General features: G+C 44.2%; 1 protein-coding gene across 1 annotated transcript; it reads left to right on the top strand.

The window, feature by feature from the left end:
• Positions 1-4,165: 4,165 nt before the first annotated feature.
• SPMAP1 (sperm microtubule associated protein 1) lies at positions 4,166-13,081 on the top strand. The gene is made up of 4 exons (XM_075278076.1): positions 4,166-4,226; positions 4,968-5,158; positions 7,726-7,825; positions 12,924-13,081. The coding sequence occupies exons 1-4, from the start codon at positions 4,166-4,168 to the stop codon at positions 13,079-13,081; spliced, it is 510 nt and encodes a 169-aa protein (XP_075134177.1).
• Positions 13,082-14,776: the final 1,695 nt, after the last annotated feature.

Consider the following 14,776-nt stretch of genomic DNA (forward strand, 5'->3'; position numbering starts at 1 on the left):
TATCAGTTGTTTGAAGTGGCCATGGCGTTTCTTGCAATGAGTGCTTCACTATCTTAGGGTGCATTCAGACTACGTAACGCCGGGCGTGTATGAGAGCCGTACACGCCGGCATTACGGCAGACTGCCGAACACTTCCCATTCACTTCAATGGGAGCGCTCGTAACAGCGGCGTTTACGAGCGCTCCCATTGAAGTGAATGGGAAGTGTTCGGCAGTCTGCCGTAATGCCGGCGTGTACGGCTCTCATACACGCCCGGCGTTACGTAGTGTGAATTCACCCTTAGGGGTGCATTCACACTACGGATACGCTGACTGATTCTGAACGTTAAAACATGTTCAGAATCAGCGCGTATAGAGCAGATCCCATTCATTTCAATGGGAGCCGGCATACGAGCGCTCTCCAATGAAATGAATGGTCTGCTTTTTACTCTACGAGCGCTCCCATTGAAGTGAATGGGAAGCGCTCACGTGTACGGCTCGCTGTGTGAAGGGGCCCAGCGCTTGGCTTAGTCCGAGCCGTACACGCAAGCGCTTCCCATTCATTTGAGTGGGAACGCTCGTAGAGTAAAAAGCAGCCCATTCATTTCAATGGGGAGCGCTCGTATGCCGTCTCCCATTGAAATGAATGGGATCTGCTTTATACACCGCTGATTCTGAACGTGTTTTAACGTTCAAAATCAGTCACCGTATCCGTAGTGTGAATGCACCCTAAGGGAGCCTTCACATGGAGTAAACGCGTGTGTATTTTTGCAAAACACACGTGTAAAAATAAGACTCCTATAGACTTCAATGATATTTTTTACACGTGTAAAAATACGCCTGTAAAATGGCATTGCTCGTGTTTACTCCGTGTGAATGCTCCCTTAGGCTAGGTTCACATCTGTGCCTGGTGTCCAAGAGAAAAACTGGTACAAAAAGGATTCCAAACAGTTACACAGCGGATCCCCTAATCTGTCTTTTTAGATGGTTAGGCCTTGTTTTCATCTGCACATGGGTTTCCATTCAGGGGGTCTGCTTTGGGACACCCCAAATAGAAACCTGATCCGCATATGAAAGCGGTTACCTTAGGAAACCCGCGGACCTTGTAGACTATAATGGGGTCTGTGATTTCCATATAGAAAATGCAGAGAGAAAAGCGTTGCTTGCATCTTTGCATGCGGAGAGGGGAACGGAATGACCCAAATGCAGACTTGAACCTGGCTTGAATCAAGAGGTGTCTGTCAGGTTTTTTTTTTTTGAACAGTTTGTGTCTGGTTATGACCTTTTATTATTTTTTTTTTTCCCGTGCCTAATTCTGAGCATGTACAGAGGAAAAAACGGATTGCAACATCAGTTTGTAATCTGCTTTCCATAGACCTCATTGGGTTTTTTGGGGTTTTTTTGAATAGAAAAAAAGTCCTGCAAGTCCAACTTTTCTCTCCATATAAAAGAGCAGATACCAAGTGGAAATGCTCCAAATGCAGACCTGTAGAAGGTTTTTACAACCCATAGAAATCAATGGGTTTTAAATTGTACTGTTTGAAATCAGCTTTTGAGTATTTTGAGACTTTTAAAACCTGATTTTGTGTGGAGAGGCGAAGGCGGATGTGAACCTAGCCTTACTGTGCATGCTATCTGTTCCATAGCAGCCACACAATGTAATTACTGCCTTGTCTTATTAATGTTTATGGGGTGAGGCTGTAATTAAATTGTACAGCTGCTTTAAAACACTGTGTGCAATGCAAGCATGGAACAGCTCGCAGTGACCATATGAGAGTGACTGCCCCTTGTCTCCAAAATTGGTGCCAGACCCCTACTGTTCTCTTGGTTCTGTTAAGAAACGTGACCAATGTCCCAATGGTCAGCCTAGCTTTATAGCAGAGTGGTCAGAAACAAGCCTCTTCTCACTAAAAGGGCCCGTGCACACAGAGTAAACGTGCGCTCATTTTTGCATAATACACGTGTAAAGAATACATGTGTAAAAATCAAACTCCCGTTGACTTCAATGACATTTTGTACCAATTTTTACCAAAGAGATACGTACAAAGGGATTCCCAGCAACGTGCCACTTGCAGGTAGTGGTTTAAAACGTGACTTTTATTTGGATAGGTTACATGAGCGCTGACAAACACAATCAAACATGTATGGAGAGACCTGAAAATGTCTGTCTACTGAAAGGTTCACATTGACCTGTAAGAGGTTGAGAGAATCTACAGAGAAAAATTACAGGAAATCGCCAAACAAGCCCTGTGGTATCCTACCCAAGAGACCATGTATGATGCCATGAGGTGTGTCTCAGTGAATAGACTTAGGCCCACTAAATCTTGCATCTTCAGTTTCATATTTATCATCTTCTGTTTTGTAGACTCTTTTATTAATTTGGATTATTTTTCTTTTCTAGAATCTTATGATAAAGAATAGTGAAAGTAGTCCCTGTATTTTGTAATCCAGGACTGCTGCTACTGGATTGGTAACCATACCCACATGTGGAGAATGCCTCTCCCTCTTATCGCAAATACTGGTGCGCGGTTCTACCAAACCCTATACTAAATGATTCATTTGTTTATATATTCTGTGTATGTTACATTGGCCTGTTGTGACACAAATCTATGTTCTGTGGGTATCTACACTCACCGGCCACTTTATTAGGTACACCATGCTAGTAACGGGTTGGACCCCCTTTTGCCTTCAGAACTGCCTCAATTCTTCGTGGCATAGATTCAACAAGGTGCTGGAAGCATTCCTCAGAGATTTTGGTCCATATTGACATGATGGCATCACACAGTTGCCGCAGATTTGTCGGCTGCACATCCATGATGCGAATCTCCCGTTCCACCACATCCCAAAGATGCTCTATTGGATTGAGATCTGGTGACTGTGGAGGCCATTGGAGTACAGTGAACGCATTGTCATGTTCAAGAAACCAGTCTGAGATGATTCCAGCTTTATGACATGGCGCATTATCCTGCTGAAAGTAGCCATCAGATGTTGTGTACATTGTGGTCATAAAGGGATGGACATGGTCAGCAACAATACTCAGGTAGGCTTTGGCGTTGCAACGATGCTCAATTGGTACCAAGGGGCCCAAAGAGTGCCAAGAAAATATTCCCCACACCATGACACCACCACCACCAGCCTGAACCGTTGATACAAGGCAGGATGGACCCATGCTTTCATGTTGTTGACGCCAAATTCTGACCCTACCATCCGAATGTCGCAGCAGAAATCGAGACTCATCAGACCAGGCAACGTTTTTCCAATCTTCAATTGTCCAATTTCGATGAGCTTGTGCAAATTGTAGCCTCAGTTTCCTGTTCTTAGCTGAAAGGAGTGGCACCCGGTGTGGTCTTCTGCTGCTGTAGCCCATCTGCCTCAAAGTTTGACGTACTGTGCGTTCAGAGATGCTCTTCTGGCTACCTTGCTTGTAACGGGTGGCTATTTGAGTCACTGTTGCCTTTCTATCAGCTCGAACCAGTCTGGCCATTCTCCTCTGACCTCTGGCATCAACCCGCATTTCTGCCCACAGAACTGCCGCTCACTGGATGTTTTTTCTTTTTCGGACCATTCTCTGTAAACCCTAGAGATGGTTGTGTGTGAAAATCCCAGTAGATCAGCAGTTTCTGAAATACTCAGACCAGCCCTTCTGACACCAACAACCATGCCACGTTCAAAGGCACTCAAATCACCTTTCTTCCCCATACTGATGCTTGGTTTGAACTGCAGGAGATTGTCTTGACCATGTCTACATGCCTAAATGCACTGAGTTGCCGCCATGTGATTGGCTGATTAGAAATTAAGTGTTAACGAGCAGTTGGACAGGTGTACCTAATAAAGTGGCCGGTGAGTGTATATGGTGTGTTCACACGTTTCTTGTGACCTACGCAAGTGGCAGCAAGAAAAATTACATTCATGTTAAAGTACCTACATGGTTTTGTGAGATTTTGGCATATTTCCCATAAATTTGCAAAAGTCACAAAAATACATAATAAGGCCATAAATTAATAAATGTGTGCCCCAATAATTTGCCTGGCACCATGTGTGAATATATCTAAGAGTATTCTTTCTGACCCATATTATATTATAGTGTCGTCACTCCTAGGAACGCTCATGATTAGTATAAGGGGGGGGGGGGGGGTTGCATGTACAGGCACAGTACTGCATATATGATCGCAACACCAAGGGTTTGGATGCATCAAACTAGCAATTGCTCAGAGTTCCCAGGAGACTTTGACCTGATCCCTCAGATTGGTTCAGTGCCATCAGAGTATTGATATAGTTGAACTATATGAATATACTGGGGCACATCATGGTTTTACTGGTTGCCTTGGAGCCCTCACCATAATTATCATTGGCGGAGTGTGGTCAGTAGTCACATGATGAAATGGATTTTTGTTGTATTGTTAATATATAAACATTGCCTTTTCTATGGAGTTTACCAATATCATTGCATTGTGCATTTTACACAAAAACGCAAGAATAGTAATGGTCCTGCCCTGTAAGATGTACAGCAGGTGCTTGTGGAGAAGGGATCTAGTCACACCCATGTTAGGGTGTCCTGCGGTGCCACTATTATTTATTATTATTTTTCTTACATATATAGTGCCATCATATTCCGCAGCGCTTTACAGACATTGTCCATCACTGTCCCATATAGGGCTCACAATCTGCATTCCCTTTCAGTATGTTTTTGCTGCCACTATAAATCCCATTTTGCAGCTGTAGCCACATTATACAGAACACTGTACTGTGCATGTGTTTCTATAGAGAAAATGTGCAGAACAGATCTGTAAAGCAACCAATCAGATTGCTGCTTCCATTTAATATCATTCATCAGAACTGAGACCTGCAATCTGATTGGCTATTACAATCTCTCCCTAGATTGTTCATACGCACATCATTGTGATGTCATGCTCCGAGCTTTACCCACTACAGAGAACATGGCTTTCCTACCAGCCAGAGTAATTAACTGGAGCTAATTCCCTACCCGAGAAAATCAATGGAGGAAGGATCAGGAGAAAGGGTTTATATTGGATGGCAATGCTGTGGCCAGTCTAACATGTAGTAACAGGCTGCCCCGCCTGTGGGGGGCTATCCCTACATACAATGCACAGCGTGACCCCCATGCCCAGTCTTATTTCAGGAACCCCTCAGTCCAGGCATTGCTTAAAAAGACTGGACAGGTAAATACTGTGGTTAATAATGGAGCCCATCACCCTGCTACTATCACAGGTGCCAGGGACTGGGTCATTGCAGTAAACATAGGTACACTACATACACTATTGGTAGAGGCTTTTCTCGGGAGAGTTGGCAAATATGATGTAAACATGAAAGGGGCACAGCGATGATAGGAGAAGAGTGGCTCCTTCATTGTGTTGATCACTGAGGGCCCTAACTTTCAGACCTTCAATTATTAAATGATGATACCTGTCTGAAGGAGATGCCACCGATGTTGTGAGGAGACCATATGGTCTGGCATTGTTATCCATATCACTTGAATGGGACTGACCTTCAGAACAAGGTTTGGCCATTGTGCAGTATAAAACAATAAAAAGGACCCCTCGCTCACAGGCAACTACCAGTGTAGCAGAAACAGCAGCTACTATGGGGCCAAACAACTAAGGGGGGGCCATTTCCAACAAGACCTAGACCTATGCATTAACATTTGATGGCTTATGCTAAGGATAGACCAACACTGTATTTCTGGAGAAGCCCTTTATTCTTCGAGATATATTTTCATTGCCACATCTGTTACATTATTTACATAAGGCCTTCTGTCTACACCGAATTTATTGTAGATTTATGTACAAGCTGCTATATGACGTAACATTTGTAACATTCATAGCACTGGCCGTTCTAGGTTTATAAGATTCTGTGCAGCCTGAGCCCAATTTTCCGGCCTAGGTCTGTAAATAAATTCCCCCCATTTTTCCACTTGAATATCTACTTCATGCAATCTAATGCAAAATGCATGCATACCTCAACCAAAATGTGAAAATCCAGCCTAACGGTATGTTCACATAAAATGGTCATGTTATGGGGTTTTTTTGTGACTCCTGCAGAATTGTAGCAAAATGCCGCAGTTTGCTGATGCTTCCTGGCCATAAGCCCAAAACCCTGCCCACCCTGTGGGCAAGCACTACTATCTATAAAATCGTGTGGCTACTGTCTATACTGGATGGACGGAGTTTGCTGCAACATGAGTGCGTATTTTAGCGTATTTTAAAGTTCTGAACTTTTATTTTCCAGCAGTATTCATGTGATTAATACATTTTATAATATACTATATGAACAATAGAGAAGCAAGGGGAAGAATAAAAAAAATGCAGGATTTCACAGAAAGGAGCCAGAATGTGTTAAAGCGGTTGTCCCATCCTAAGGATCCTATCTGTACTGGTAGCTTATGTAAATTAAAGCCTTTTCCTAAATATATTGCTTTTGCAGTGCTGCTTTGTTTTCCGGCTATTTGAAATTACATAGTCCAGTCATATTAATGTGACCACCACCTACTTTTGACTTCAACGTTAAATAACCAATCACAGAAGACGTGTCATCAGCCATCTGGATACACTCATCATTGTGGAAGGTACGATGGATCAACACAAGTATGCATCTATCCTTGCAGACCATGTTCACCTCTACATGTGAATTGTTTTTCTTCTGACTGATGGAATTTACCAGCAGGAAATTGAGATGTGTCATAAAGCTCGCAGTCTACGTTCGTGGTTTGAGGAGCATTATGATGAGTTTATCATACTCCCATGGCCAGCAAATTCTCCGGACTTGAACTCAATCTGTGGGACCACCTCGATCGAGTTGTTCGCCCCAGGGATGCTCAACCGCGTAACCTAGCGTAGCTGGCCATAGCACTGGAGTCGGCATGGCTCAGCATCCCCTCTCTTCCTGCACGTCTCACAGCAGTCCACTCTGTGAAAGGTGGTTATTCTGGATTTTGACAGGTGGTAATATTAATGTTACTGGACTGTGTATTCCTCCCATTGTTTGCACAGCGTTTCCATAACCATGGACCTGTGTGATAGGACAAGTGACATCACTCACTGTTCAGCTAATTGGAGATTGCTTATAAAGCCCTGTCTGTTATCTTTCTTTGTAAACACACAGATAACACGTATTCCATTCTGTACAAACATCTGCATATTATCTGATCTTCATTTACATTAGATTTCTAGTAATCATAAGTACGGTATTGTGATACTTCATAGTGTCCTATTCAGCAATCTTGGGGGGGAAGGGCGGTGGATACAGGAAGTGAGAAGAAGAGACACCAGGCAAAGCTGCTGAAACAAGGAGATGGGAAAACCCCTTTAATAAAGTATATTACAATATGTATTATTACACAAATACTGATGGAAAATCAAAAGTTGTTCTAAATTTTAGAGACGCCTTAAGTATCTTAAAAATGTAGAATTGGAATATTAAAAGGCTTTTTGTACATTATATCAATTACATTATATACTGTTAGGGCATACAAGTAGGGGTAGAGTTCAATGTTTGGGAACCCCTATGTAGTAGCCATAGCAGAGAGTTGCTAACAAAGTGCAGCTTTGTCTACCAATGACCATGACCAATTGTTGTTAATGGTAAAAATGGTCACCGACTTGTGGCTTTTCAACTACAATCTCCAGTATACCATGACAGCTGCAGGTTGGGAGCTGCATGTTGAAGACCACTAATACACTGTATGCATTGTCAAGTTAAAGGTCACTATCTAATGATGCTTATATAACAGGTTCACGGTGGGACCTCTGCAAATGGTTGGATTGCGGATATTGACAACATCTGGGGAACAGAACAAAGATACTTGTACCAGAGGAACTGGAGTGGAGCAGGTGAGACTTACACACCATGGAGTTCATTTAGGAGGAAGCTCTGAATGGGGAGCACAAAGTTGGGTTAAGGTTTTTCAGAGATGGAGACATTTTGGAACGTGAGATCATGATGAGTAGGAAATTCACATGGGATCTCCTGCTCTTGGGCAGCAAATGAATATATGTCGAGGATAATTTACTTTATGGGTTTCTGAAAATAACCATATACATAAGATTGACCTACTACAAGACCACTTTGACAGCTGTGTTTCTTCAGGCACGTTGACATCTAATATGATATTCTTTCCTCTGACGTCTACCATTGACAGACAGGAAAGACGCTATTATATGTGTTGACAACATCTCAAGTTCCACAGGTCTAGGAGGAAGATGTCAGTTTCCTAAAACCTAGCTAATAAAGTTTACCCACACCGTGGCTGATGCAGCTCTATAAACATCGGTTTTACTGCAGGGGTAGGGAGGTTTACTGTTTTAACTCTGGACTACTTGGTACTGAGTTATGACCGTGCCATGGGGAAACAGTATCAAGGCCACTGGTAGGGTAAAAAGATGCTGGAGGGGATGTATTAATTCTGGCACGTTATAGTTACATAATTACATAGTAGATGAGGTTGGATAAAGACATCGGTCCATCAAGTCCAACCTATAACCCTACAATCCCTACAGTGTTGATTCAGGGGAAGGCAAAAAACCCCATGAGGCTCATGCCAATAACCCCAATTCAGGGGAAAAAAATTCCTTCCCGACTCCAATCTGGCAGTCAGTATAAAAAACCTGGATCAACGTGTCCTTAAAATCTAGAGTCCATAATCTGTAATATTTTTATTTTCAAGAAAGGCATCCAGGCCCTCTATGAACTTGTTCAGTGAATCCGCCATCACCACTTCCTGGGGCAGAGAGTTCCAGAGCCTCGTTGTTCTTACTGTGAAGAATCCCCTTCTATGTTTCTGGTGAAACTTTCTCTCCTCCAGACGTAGAGAATGTCCCCTTGTCACTGTCACTGGTCTAAGTGTAGAGGGTGTCCTCTTGTCACTGTCACTGGCCTAGAAGTAAAAAGATCCTTAGAAAGTTCTTTGTATTGTCCCTTCATGTATTTGTACATTGTTATTAGATCTCTCCGTAGACGTCTTTTCTCTAAACTGAATAACCCCAAGTTTGTTAATCTATCGTTGTACTCCAGTCCACCCATTCCCCTAATCATTTTGGTTGCCCATCTTTGCACTTTTTCAAGTTCCCTTATGTCTTTCTTGTATATCGGGGCCCAAACATGCGCACAATATTCTAAGTGTGGCCTTACCAGTGATTTGTATAGAGGCATAACTATGTCCTTGTCATGAGAATCTAGACTTCTTTTGATGCATCCCATAATTTTATTTGCCTTGGCAGCAGCTGCCTGACACTGGTCACTAAAGGTAAGCTTGTTGTCCACCAAAATCCCTAAGTCTTTTTCATTGGCTGTCTTAGCCAGTAATTTACTATTAAGTACATAGTCATACATTATATTACGTCGACCAAAGTGCATTACCTTACATTTGTCAACATTAAACTTCATTTGCCAAGTCTCCGCCCATGCTTCCAGTTTCCTTCTGTGCTGGCCATAAGCCCCTCCTGCTGTAGATATTTTTGTTTTTAACTCCCCATCTTTCTTTTTCTGTCTATTTTTTGTGGCCCAAAGTGTACTTCATAATGATACCATTTACTATTTTATAGCATGTAATGGGAAAATGCCACCAAGGTGAAGCATATTAAACCAGCAAATCAGTTAGGTAGGTGAGGCCTACTGGAATGTAACGCCTTATTCCCCATGAATCATTTTACAATATACAAATGAGCTATCTGGAGCACTTGGGGTGGCTCCATTGCTCCAAACTGCTATGGTCTAATATGAACTCCTTTCCTCCTCCCTCCTTTGAGTGATAGTACCAGGTAGCTATCCGGAAATCCCGCCTGGCCCTGTGTTTTCATGTCCGCGCTGGAGTATTAGGGCAGTGTGGGGCATAGCAGATTGGGGCACAGTAGCCGCCTTCAGTATTCCAGACTACTCATTCACATGTAGTGAAATAAATCAGTATCCCAGCAACAATTTTGTTGGGGAAAAGGTCTTACATTCAGGTGAGTCTGACCTACTTGTGTTACTGGTCTAATATGCTTCACCCTGGTGACAGACTCTGTTTAATACATTTAGAAAAATTTAAATAAGATATATATATATTTTAGTTGCCATATTTTGACACCCAAGTCATTTCTGTGTACAGAGATATGTAAGGCATATTTTTGTGGCAATGTGCTATGGGACATTATACTTAGTGGAGGGACCACTATGGGACATTACACTATGTGGAGGTGCCGGTGTGAGACATTATTCTGTCATAGTGAACATTTGTGTGACTGTGGGGGGTCCCATCAGGGACGGATCCAGGGCCGGGCGAGCCTAACAAAATGGTCCCGGTCAGCTCGGCATAGTCGGGCAAGTGCCGGGGCCCACAGAGCCCCTGGGGGCCCCCCGGCACTTGCCTGTCACGATTTCAGCTCATCGGCGTCCGTCCGCCGATGAGCTGAATCGCGATTAAAGCAGGAGCTGTGAGCTCAGCTCCTGCTTTAAAGCTCTGGCCTGGCTTGTGTGTGTATGCGCGATGACGTCATCACATCACGCTTACACACGCAAGCCGGGCCGCAGCTAAGCAGGAGCTGAGGTCGCAGCTCCTGCATCGCGTATGTGACTGGAGTGAGAGAGAGGAGCGTCGGGGGAACGATGGAAGGTGAGTGATAGAAGGTGAGTGTAAGTGTTTGTTTTGTATTAAATATTAAGGTGGAACATAATGAAGGGGGCCCATGAAACTGGGGGGCAAATGAAGGGGAGGGGAGGAACGGCATGACACTGGGGAAGATGAAGGGGGTGGGGAGAGAATGGCATGAAACTGGGGACAGAGGTGGAGGGGGCCCAAAGAAACTGGGGGGCAAATGAAGGGGAGGGGGAGACCGGCATGACACTGGGGAAGATGAAGGGGGTGGGGAGAGAACGGCATGACACTGGGGACAGAGATGGAGGGGGCCCAAAGAAACTGGGGGGCAAATGAAGGGGAGGGGGGAACAGCATGACACTGGGGCAGAGACGGGGGAGTCAGATTTGCTGCAGCGCGCAGAGCGCGCCGCACATTTTACCCCTCTTTCTACTCTTTGAAAATTGGGAGGTATGGCGTTAGTGACGCCACACTCCTGCATGACGTCACTCGCTTCATCTGCGACGCACAGTGTCTCGACTCCCCCCGCCTCCTTTACTGAGGCTCTGTCGCCCAAGGGCACATAAAAACCTGGAGCCGGTCCTGGGTCAGCATGTCCCTACGGACGCCGATGAGCTGAATACATAGGCATTTAAAGCAGGAGCTGTCACAGCTCAGCTCCTGTTTTAACGCTGAGCTCCGGCATTTGTAGTCGCAATGTGATGACGTCACATCGCGCCTACAATATGTGTATGAGGGATAGAGCTGCGGGGGAACGAGGAAAGGTGAGTGTGTGTGAGAACAGTATGACGCTGGGGCAGATGGAGGGGGAGAGAACAGTATGACACTGGGGCAGATGAAGGGGGGAGAACAGCATGACACTGGAGCAGATGGAGGGGGGGAGAACAGCATGACACTGGGGCAGATGGAGGGGGGGAGAACAGCATGACACTGGGGCAGATGGAGGGGGGGAGAACAGCATGACACTGGGGCAGATAGAGGGGGAGAGAACAGTATGACACTGGGGCAGATGAAGGGGGGAGAACAGCATGACACTGGGGCAGATGGAGGGGGGGAGAACAGCATGACACTGGGGCAGATGGAGGGGGGGAGAACAGCATGACACTGGGGCAGATAGAGGGGGGGAGAACAGCATGACACTGGGGCAGATGGAGGGGGGGAGAATGGCATGACACTGGGGCAGAGACGGGGGGGGACATGAAACTGTGGGCAGATAAAGTTGGAGAATGGCATGAAACTGGGGACAGAGATAGAGGGGGGGGACATGAAACTAGGGGTAGATGAAGGGTGTATATGAAAATGGGGAGAGATGGAGGCGGGACATATAATTTACGGGTGACTGTAGGAGGATTATACTGTGTGGAATCACATGAAAAATGAATGAGAATGGGCGGAGTCAACATAAAAGTGGGTGGGGCCTAATTTGCTGCAGCGCGCTGCGCGTAGGGCCCCGCCAAAGTCAATTGCCCAGGGCCCCGCAAACCCTGGATCCGCCACTGGGTCCCATGGTACCCTTCATCCACCTCTGCACCTGCTGAAGCAAAGTTTTTTTTTATCTGTGGCCACCAACCAATGCAATCATGTGACATAAGCTTGACAGGTTCTCATGTGTGGGCACCACAGGTGAACATGGTTGCTTCTGCAGGTGTATCCACACCCGAAGTGCACCAAACAGCTAATCTGAATAAGGTTCAGAAATTGATTTTCTCTTTAGCAAGATCACACTTTGACACATAAAATGTATGTTCGTTATGTCATTAACTACCCCTACAAGAGTGTGTAAGTGGTTTAGAAGCAATTTTGTTGGTGTAGTCTTTAATAATGCTGGTGCAGCGTAGAAGGGCCATGCACCAAAATTGAAATCTACGCTAGCCAGGAATATAGTTTTACAGTATAAACCACTCCACTTTTGTGGAGTTCTAGCAAATTTGATCCCTGCTCTACTCTTCCCACTCTTTTCAAAAGTGGTGAGCGTTTTATGCTCTCTGTGGCGAAACCGTTTTTTTTTTACTGGACACAAAGTTCTGCATGTCCGACTCTGTGTCCGGTTAAAAAAAACGGTTTCACCGCGGAGAGCATAAAATGCTCACCGGCGCTCACGGCCGGACACTTTTCAAACCCATTCAAATAAATGGGTTTGAAACATGACTGCAGGTTTCCGTCTCCTGCCCAGTTTCGTGCAGGAAAGGGAAAACTGCATAGTGGAGACCCCGGGCACAGATGTGAACAAGCCCTGATTTAGCAGCTAAATACTGGATTCTTGTAAATAAAGACTTGGGGTATCACCGCAGACCCAGTGAGAATTGAAGAGGCAAGCAGTGCATTTTTTTAAAATCTCCTTATCTACTTTCTCTCAGGACACTGCCAGACATTGACCTCTGGTCACAGCAGCTTTCTATCTAGTGTCCAACCTCTGATTGGCTACAATGGGCGATTTGGATATCGACGGAATACTCCTTCCCTCCGCAAGAAGTCATCTTGTTTTGGTGAAATAAGCCCATTCTCCTTTCATTAATGTGCTTGGTGGTTGCCAACATTGTTGATAAATATTGATGAGTAATTAAAGGGTTATTGAAGCTGAATATTTACCTTTTATATATTTGTTCACTTGTGTAGTGAAAGGCTTGTTTCCTGGAACTGACTGCAGTAATACAAATATATTTACTTAGAAATTTGAGACAACCCTGTACAATAATGTTTACTTAGTTATAAGGTAGTGTAACCTGGTCATTCTAAAAAAAAAGTCCAACATGTATTACATGGTCAACCATTTATTGTGAACTTCCCGTAAAGCCAGGGTCCCACGGGCCGGAAACACCGCAATTTGCCCATTTGTGTAGTGGCCCTGTAAGAATTGCCCAGGTTTGCACTCGTGAATTTTGTATGTTGTTTGTGTGTGTGTCTCTGCCTGCAACTTTGTCTGCGTGTTGTTGGCGTCGATGATCCACCTATATTCAGAAAATTGCTGCGATCGATGGTTTGCCTGCTCTGGCATTTTGGCAGCTGTCAAGCTGGCCTGCCGCTAAACTCATTCTTCGCGCTGTGCCCGTGATTGGTCCAGCATCTCAGCAACTCGCTGGGAATCCATATAATGAGCGTGTTGTTGGTGTCGATGATCCGCCAGCTCCAGCGTTTCGGCAGCTGTTAAGCTGGCCTGCCACTGAACTTATCCTCTTGCTGTGACCGTGATTGTTCCGGCATCTCCGCAGCTTGCTGGGACACCATATGATGAGCATGTTGTTGGTGTCGATGATCCCCCATCAGCTCCGCTTGAGGAGAGCTCTGTGACTTCTGGCTACCTTCATAGCTGTCATTGTTTTAGAATTTTGCAACAAATTAGATTCATTTTTTCCTGGCATGTTTAAAAGTAGCAATTTGGATTAAAGGTGTTTTCCCATCCAGTGTGTCAGCCTGGAGCAGATCAGATAATATGCAAATGTATGTATAGAATTCACTGAGGGTTAGCGTGTGTTTACACAGAGAGATAACAGACCTTGCTTTATCAGAAACTGAGATAAGCTGCTGCCTAGAGCTGTTTAATATAGTATGTGTACATAAATTCATAACAGTCATGAAGCCATGTCATTTATCGGGATAAAAAGTAGCCTATGTATTAGTCGAGGTTACAAACTATCTATGTGCCAAATTTCATTCAAATCTGTTCAGCCGTTTTTGCATGATTGACTAATAAACACACAAACATCCAAACTTTCACATTTATGGGATATTTAGCATAGCATTATCATGTCATTTATTCTAGACAGTGAATGCCATAGACAAAATAAAAAGAACGCGATAACATGCTATAAAAAATCATATGCATTTCAAGATGGTACCACACAGCTTTTTTTGTTGCATATTTTGTTGCGTTTTTTTTTAGCCAAAGCCAGGAGTGGATTGAGCAGGAGGTAGAAGTATAAGAACTTTCTACATATTTCTCATTCCTTTTGTATCCATTCTTGGCCTTGGCTCAAAAAAAATGCAACAAAATCTGCAACAAAAAAAGCTGCATGGGGCCGCAGCCTTAAACTTCAAACAGTCCTGTCAAAAATAAGTTGTCATGAATCCCCATTGATGTAAAAAAAATCCTGTTTTGGAATATGGTAAGACAAAATAATAAGTGGTTATATTGTTAAATTGTGCACTTTAGATGCTGCAGTCGCATTTAACAGCAGCATCTAATGTGTTAACAGCTGCTGTCGGTATCAGC

The sequence above is a fragment of the Leptodactylus fuscus genome, chromosome 6, assembly GCF_031893055.1.
Source record: "Leptodactylus fuscus isolate aLepFus1 chromosome 6, aLepFus1.hap2, whole genome shotgun sequence".
NCBI lineage: Eukaryota > Metazoa > Chordata > Amphibia > Anura > Leptodactylidae > Leptodactylus > Leptodactylus fuscus.